This window comes from Pteropus medius, unplaced genomic scaffold (assembly GCF_902729225.1).
Source record: "Pteropus medius unplaced genomic scaffold, Ma_sr-lr_union100, whole genome shotgun sequence".
Taxonomy (NCBI): domain Eukaryota; kingdom Metazoa; phylum Chordata; class Mammalia; order Chiroptera; family Pteropodidae; genus Pteropus; species Pteropus medius.
The window spans coordinates 20,099,573-20,107,234 of NW_024349803.1; the positions used below are offsets into that span (position 1 = coordinate 20,099,573).

Genomic DNA, 7,662 nt, shown 5'->3' on the forward strand with positions numbered 1-7,662 from the left:
CAGTGTCGTATCCCCCCCTTTCTGTTTCGGTTTCTACACAGCTACCGTCCCCCACCGCAGCCACCTCCAGGCACCTTGTCTCCGGGCGACAGGTCCGCGATGTGCCGCACGGTGATGTCAATGAGCGCCATCATGTCCGTGTGGTAGAAGATGGCGGCTGTGCTGGGGCTGGCAAACACGTCCTGCAGGAACTTGAGGACGGAGTGCGGCGGCTGCGGCTCGTGTTTGAAGATGCGCACAGGGTCATCTAGGAGGCAGGGAAAGAGGCAAGAGAGTGGTCCTCGTCGGAGGCCGGGTGGCCCCAGGGAGCTATGGGGGTGGTGCAGTCACAGGACATGGAAGTGGTACCCCACAGATCCCTGGGCCCTCACCGCCTCTGTTCAGCAGCAAGAGCAGCTTCTCGGAGAAGATCTTGACATTGGTGTGCTTGCTCAAGGCGGCCATGATGACGTTCTGGTCAGGGGCTGAGGAAGGACATGGGTGTGCACAGCCGCTAAGCCTGGAGGGCCCTGAGCTGGTCGGCCACCTCCCGGCTGGACCCCACCCCCACCTGGCAGGTGCAGGTTGAGAGCCAGAAGCAGGTTCATGCAGAGATCCGGCAGCTGCTCGGTGGTGTCCAAGGGCAGCCCGTCCTCGACGATGCTCAGCAGGAACTGGGCGAAGGGTGTGCCCAGGTGCTCTGGGAGAGGGCACAGGAAGCCTGCGGCCCCGCTCCCCTCCACACGCCGCCCAACCTCCCTGGGTTTCTGTGAGCCCTGGAGACACTCTATGCCTGTCCAGCTCTGATCAGTGGGGCCCCAGGCCCTCAGGCCACGGGTCCCAGCTCCGGCTGGCTGTGGGCCCCCTGCAGGAAGCTGGTCAGCAACCGCCCGCTTACCATAGTGTGCGTACGGCACCGCCTCCCCCATGGAGAAGACCATGGCCAGGATGAGGGCGGAGTAGCAGAGCTTCTGGTGGTCTGGGGGAGCAAGGCAGGCCGTCAGAGCCCGAGATGGTAGGAAACCACCCCCTCAGACGGTGGGAAGCTTCCCTTGCCTCACCCTGCGTGTCTGTCTGCATGTCCCGTGCCAGCTCCACAGGCAGCACAGATGACACAAGAGTGGAGATGATGGCTGCATCTAGGCTGCACATGGCACCAAAGCACTTGAGGAGCAGCAGCCGCAGTGACACCCGGTGCTCCTGGCAGGGGACCCTGTGTCTTCAGTACCCAGAATTCCCACCTCGACCCGGGTCCCTCCACGCCCGCCCCTCTGTCTCGCACGCACCATTTGGTAGTAGGCCACCAAGGCCAGCACAGACTCGAACTGGTTTCTCTTGCACATTTTCTTGCACACTTCAGGGTCTGCGTCAGTCTGTGGAAGGAGGAAGGGTGACAGTCATTCAGTGTGAGCTGTGCGGCCACACGTGAGCAAGCTGAATCCACGGAAAGGAGACTCCTGAGCACTGGAGGACGGTGCAGGGTGGTCCCTGCCCTATCTGAGGACAGCTGCTCTGCATACTGGGGACAGCTGTGGGCCCCCACCCCGCACCAGAATGTGCAGTAGCTCCTCCAGGTAGCAGCGGATGACACCTTCATCCTCGTACAGGGCCCAGCTGCGCTGCTGGGCATCGTCCTTTCGCCGAGCCAAGTCTGCAAAGATCACCTCTAGCCGCTGCTGGTCATGGCAGACCTGCCCTGAGGGCAGGGCAGTGCTCAGGTCCTGCGGGGAGAGGGCAAGGCATGGCTCAGCACATCCCCTGGCATCACCATATCCAGGAGGCCCCTGAGGCCTGGAGCTCGACCTAGACCCTGAGGTCATGGGCGTGAGCGCTAGGCTGGCATCAGATGAGAGGCCCTGGCCTCACCTACCAGCGCTGCCCCTACTTGGTGTCCTCTGAAGACCTGTGAGGGTACCAGACCCAGGTTCTCTTCCCACTGCTGCCCTTCAAGCTCCCACAAAAGAGCTGTCCCCATCGAGGTTCCCAAGGACACCGCCCGGCTCTGCATCTCTCTCCAATAACTCCACCATCCCCCATTCTCGATAACCCCCAGGGGCAGGCTTCTGCATAAATGTTCACGTGAGGTGTTTTCCAGCAACTTGCCTCTCATGCCAGACCTGGGTGAACCTCCCCTCCGAGGGTGACCACAGGCTCTATCGCTGCCTGAATGAGACTCTGAAACCCCACCCCCCGATTCCACCAGGCCTATCATCTACCCATCTCCCATGTTCCCCTTGAAGTTTCCTAGCACAGGCAAGCCCACTGCCCACTGCTCCCCGACCTCAAACCCAAGCTGAAGGAGCCACAGAGCCCCAAGGAGGGACCTCTGGCCTACCTGGTCCCCACTGTATAGACTGGGCTCGTTGTCCTCCAATTCTGCTCCCTGACCAGTACTCACCCCATGATGCCCACACATCTAACTCACATCTAAGTCGGCACTTGGGCTTCATCATAGCTCTCGAAGCACCCATTTCCACTGCCACGGTCAGCAAGGCACTGCCCTCACTCATGCTCTATGTCCATTACTTCCCTGCAGCCAGAGTGAACTCTTGGCCACTCGTATATGGTCTCACCTGTCACCTGCCTCAGGTCTCACTTCCTCCCACACCAACTGCTCCCTTACTCCGTGTTCCAGCCATGCTGGCCTTGTTCTACTCCATCCTAAGAGCCAAGCTTGGTCCTGCCTCACGGCCTTTGTCCAGGCTGAGCCCCTGCCTGGAATGCTCCTACCTCTCTCCTTCAAGGATCAGCTCAAATGTCCCCAGCACCCAGCAGAGTGGGGGCCTAGAGCTAGAGGTCAACAAACACCTGTCAGATAAAGGCTGGACACAATCGAGTGTGAGGGTGGGAATGGGGCAGGGGTGGCAGGGCAGCCCGAGGACAGGGAGGCCCCTGGCCCTGCCGCCCACCCTCACCTTGCCCTCTACCAGCGAGAGGAGGACCTGCTCCATGACAGGTGAGCTGGCTGGCACGGAGGCCTGGATGTGGCCCACCACGACGCCAATGGCCACGCGGCATAGCTCGTGGCTCAAGCCGGTGTTTCTCCGCACGAGCTCCATCAGCTCTGCCCCGATGGTCCTGGGCACGGCTGTCTCAGCCACCGCCTTCTCCTCTGTGGTCCCCAGGCTCAGCGTACCCAGGGCCTCTAGCTCATCAGGAGCCGAGGGTGTATCAACTGCCACCTCCTCTGTAGGAGGCTCGGGGGCTGGCACCTTAGAGGGAGGGGGCTGGGCCTGGGACACAGTGGTATGGGTGCCTCGGCGGGGCACAGGTGGAGGTGTGGGTGAGCAGCTGGGGCCCGGCTCGGATGAGCTGGAGCCAGTATAGAGCGTGTCAAGGGAAGTGCTGCTGACTGAGGAGCCGCTGGACACAGAACTGCCCCCGGAGGGCGTGGCGTTGCGGCCGCCTGTGGGCAGAGAGTGGATGCTATGTTGAGGCAGCCCCCTGGGGGCCCCTACTCCTTTAAGCCCAGAGCCCCTGTCCCGCAGTACAAGGCCTAGTTCCTCTGCAGAGCCCCCAACTGCCCCAACATGTGCCCTGTCTTCCCCCCAAGCCTGGAACCCCCAACTCCCTGACACAACAGAGCAGCCATTCCAAGCACAGGGTGCTCCCCATCCCCCCAACGCTGCCTTCTCACCGCTCCCTGAGGCCGCCAGAGCCTCACGGTCTCGACGCTTCACAGGTGGGGGTGGTGTGGCAGGTGCCGCTCGGCGAGGCTGTGGTGGAATCTGGGAGGACACAAGTGGGACCTGAGAGGACAGGCTGCCATCGGGGGTGCCAGCCTGGCTCGGGCCCTGAGCTCCAAGGGCGATGGCTCTGGGCTGCATCTTGCCACTGTCCTGCATGGCTGACACGCGTGGACCCTTCATCCCTCTGGACAAAGCCTTAGGCCCCACCGACCTCCCTTCCCCAGGATGTTCTCACCATGTACCTGGTAGAGGCCTCCGTCTGGCCCGAGATACTCAGAACTGGGCAGGCTGTGCTGCCGCTCGAACCCGGCCCGACACACCCCATTGGGCTGCCTGGCAGTGGCAGCGTCCAGATGGTGGTCACTGGTGGACGGGGTCATAGCTACAGGGCTGGAGGCAGAGGGGCCCCTGCGGGACAAAGTCTCTTTCCGGTGGTGGATCAGCTTCCTGACAGAGGAACAGGGAGATTACTGGGGGTGTTACTTCACAACTCCCAAAGTCCTCACGTGCTCCCTGTGGGATGCTGGGTCCTAATAGCCCAGGCCCCTCCCACCTCCTTCATGCTCCACTCACTCTGCGGTACCACCAACCCTGCCCTCCGCGCCTCCAGGTACCCCCTGAAGGCCCCCACCCCACCACGCTCACTGGGAGGTGCCCTCCACACTCACTGGAGGACTCCACGCTGCTCCAGGCTGTACTTGCCACCATCCCGCATGGCTGCATTGTGCACAGCCTCAATGGCCCGGTCAATGGCTTGAAGGACATCCTGCTCCAGGCCCTGGATGGGAGGAAGGGGTAGACAGTTAGACCAGGGGGTCAAGTGAGGGTACTGAGCACAAGCACAGCGCAGGATGGTGCCCGGGGCAGAGGACCACGACAGCTGAAGCCTAGAACGCTAGAAGCGAACACAGAAAGCTAGACCAGAATACGAAATGGGGTTCTCACACTGCATCGCTCAGGGAGCTGGGGCACGACGTACTGGTGCCCTGCTCAGGATTTCACCCCACAGGGAGGCTCTCAGCTAAGATGTCTCTGAAAACCAGAGGTCTAGAGCAAACACACAGCCCAAGGCCCCCCAGCTTGAGGCCAGGAGTACACAACTAGCCTATCCCCAGGCTTGACAGAGCTCAGGCTGAGCTGCCAGGCAGGCAGCCTCCACTGTCTGGAACCCTTAACGAATCACTCGGGATCTTGCCGATTCTTCACAAAACCAAGGTCACACTCCAGAACAGCCCTGTTTTCGCAGAGCCGTCTGGCCCGAGATACTCAGAACTGGGACCCTGGTAGCTGAGGACAAACCAAAAGGGATCTCCCCTCCACACCCCTGCTGCCAGCACTCATCCCTTCACAAGCTGTTCCAGGAATCTTCTAGATCTGTCCGGGAAAGCAGCAGTTCTGTGTTTGTGGCAAAGACAAGTACGAGAAAGGGGCCTGGCCCCTGCCCCAGATTCTGTGTTGCCATCTCCGGCAACTTAGGGGTCTAATCTACCCAGCCTGCCTGGCATGCGGTGGGGCGTAGAGGGTGGCAGCTGTGGGATCACACAGCCTCACCCCTCCCATTCTTGGCACACATGGTCCATCAGGCTACACAGGAGCCTCAGAACTGAGATGTCACTCCAGAGCAGGTTCGAGAAGCTGCCTTGATGGGGACGGACGGACACAGAGGTTAGCGAAGCCCTGCAGGTAGCACAGTTGTAGGGAGACAGAAAAACAGACAGGAAGAGAAAGACACACATACACACAGAAAGACAGACAGACCCAGAGGGAGAGGTGGGGAAGGGAGAGACAGGCAGAGGGAGATAACGCAGAAAGAATTGAGAGCCGGAGACAGACAGGGAGAGAGTCGGAGGGAGGAAAGCACACACAGGTGGAGAGTCAGAATAACACAGAGACAGTTAGGGAGACCGAGGCAGGGAGATCTGCAGAAATCCAAGACACAGAGAAGACAAGACGGGTAGCTTCTCTGCCTTCTCCAAACACAGAGCACTAGTGGCCTTTCAGGGGGAGGGGCCTCACAGGCCCGTGTGGAAGGAGCAGGACTTTCCTCAGAGGCCTCCAACAACCCCCCAACCCAAGAGGCTGTCTGATATGCTCACTCCAGACCCAGGAGCCCTGATGTCCAGCACTCCCCACTGTCACCCCAGGCACTCCCAGATAGGATCAGGCTGGGAGGTCCAAGGCCCAGGGCCCATCCTCTCTGGTAGGACCAGATGACATCTCCAAATTTATCTTGTTATTTCTGTCCTGAACTAGGCTGGGACGGGATGTTTTCTAAAGGCTAGGGACTAGGATGGGGTGGGGGTGTCTGGCACAGGCCAGACCTGGAGGCCTTCCTTTCCACCATGGTCAGAATAGACCAGCTGGAGACACTGCACCCCAGCCCCCACAGCAGGACTATTCTTGGGGAAAGAAGAAGGGGGGGCAGCAGCCTCCACTGGAAATAAATGGGGCCATAGTCAGACCAGGGGAAGCCACAGGGAGGTCTTACTTTCTCACAATGGTAGCAGCCCCCACTCCCAGCTGAGGACGAGGAAAGATGGTGCTCCCTTTCAGAGAAAGGAAGTCTGAAAAGTCAGGACCTGAGACTTGGGGAGGTGGGGAGCAGGAAGTATTCCCAGGAAGGGTCAGCAGGGGCTGCAATACTTGGTCCAAAGTGGGTGGGTGGGTGGTCTTAGGGAAGAGCTGGGCTTAGGGAGTAACTGAGTACAGGATAGTGAAAGACGCTGAGGTCTCAGGGCTTTGAGGATCATCTAGGGACAGGTGCCTATGATTCAGGGTCAAGTGTGTTGGGGGTGGACATAGAAGATGGGGAGAAATAGGTGTCCAGGGTGGAGTCCTGAGTGGTGGGGGAAGTGGCTCCAGGTGGGGGTCTGAGGATGAGAGGCAAGAGTGTTGGATCCTGGGGATCCAGGGAAAAAGAGACTAAGGGTCTGGAGTCTCAGGGATCTGGGCAGCTGGTCAGGATTCAGCGGGGCTGGAATCTCGCTCTTGAACTCCACTCAGATGGGGGTTCAGATCCCAATGGGTCTGGGATTCTCAAGGAGCCTCTGTCCCAGAGTTTCGCTTTGGGAAGGTCTGGAGTCCTTAGAGTTGTCTGTCAACGGCCTGGTATTATGTGGGGATGCGAGCTCTTGGGGTCCCAGTCCTCGTGGGTCTGGGGTCTCAGAGTCAGGTTCTCAAACTCCCTATCTGTGGGAGGTCCCCGTGGGCCTGGAGTCCCAGGGTCGATTCTGCGATGCGGCCCAGACTAGAGGATGCGGTGGCCCGGCGGGGAGGAGCACACTCACCTGCAGGCGGCGCAGGTAGGCGGGCGGCACGTAGCCCGTCTCGCCACTGCGCGCCCGCGCCGCCAGCCACCAGTGCGCGCTGCTGCGCTCCAGCACCAGGAAAGTCTCGCCTGCGGCGAACGCCAGCGCGTTGGGCTCCGCCGAGCGGAATGCGTACAGCGCGCGGTACATGGGGCCGAGCCGGGCCGCGCCGGAGCAGGGTAGGGGCCCAAGCTGCGGAACTAGGACGCCAGGCCGCCAGCGCCGCGCCCGCCCCGCCCCGTGACAAAGACGCGTGCGCGCGCCCGCCCGCCCGCCGCAGCCCCGCCCCCGAGTGTCGGCCCACGCACGCAAGCGCGGCGCCCCCTGGCGGCTCCAAGCGGCGCGGCCCCGCGCGGCTAAAGAATCCAGCGCCCCTTCGGCCCCAGGCCTCTGCAACTCCGGACCCTCGGCCCCTGGCCCTGGTTACAGCCTCAGCCTCTCCCGCCCAGCCTTCCAGTGCTTTTCCCCGCTCAAACCCAAGTGCTGCGGTCCGCCCTACCTCCCGAAGGAGCGCTCCGCCCGCAGCCCAACGGCAGAGCCTGTGTCCCGTGCATCCCTGCCTCCCCAGGGGAGTGGGTTCTGACCTATTAACAGTAAGGACGGTCGATCGCATTGTTGGGTCTCACCGATCCGACATTTGGAGGCGCCCGCGGGTGGCCATGTCTCTTGCGTGTTTTTTAGGTCTT

The 7,662-nt window shown here is 61.2% G+C and overlaps 1 protein-coding gene across 2 annotated transcripts in view; it reads right to left on the reverse strand.

Moving 5' to 3' along the window:
• Positions 1-7,208, reverse strand: part of NCKIPSD (NCK interacting protein with SH3 domain) — a 10,444-nt gene extending 3,236 nt beyond the window's left edge. Inside the window, exons 1-12 of one of the 2 annotated variants that reach the window (XM_039837676.1) lie at positions 6,956-7,208; positions 4,337-4,446; positions 3,911-4,115; positions 3,617-3,707; positions 2,895-3,385; positions 1,530-1,700; positions 1,266-1,352; positions 1,041-1,179; positions 878-958; positions 551-679; positions 372-464; positions 75-247 (exon numbers count right to left, since the gene is read on the reverse strand). In XM_039837676.1, coding sequence (XP_039693610.1) covers positions 75-247; positions 372-464; positions 551-679; positions 878-958; positions 1,041-1,179; positions 1,266-1,352; positions 1,530-1,700; positions 2,895-3,385; positions 3,617-3,707; positions 3,911-4,115; positions 4,337-4,446; positions 6,956-7,126 — 1,941 coding nt within the window. In that variant the 5' untranslated portion in view covers positions 7,127-7,208. Of the gene's footprint in view, positions 1-74; positions 248-371; positions 465-550; positions 680-877; positions 959-1,040; positions 1,180-1,265; positions 1,353-1,529; positions 1,701-2,894; positions 3,386-3,616; positions 3,708-3,903; positions 4,116-4,336; positions 4,447-6,955 lie in introns of those variants that run through there. The other variant, XM_039837678.1, reaches the window with a different exon arrangement.
• Between the last annotated feature and the right edge of the window lie 454 nt (positions 7,209-7,662).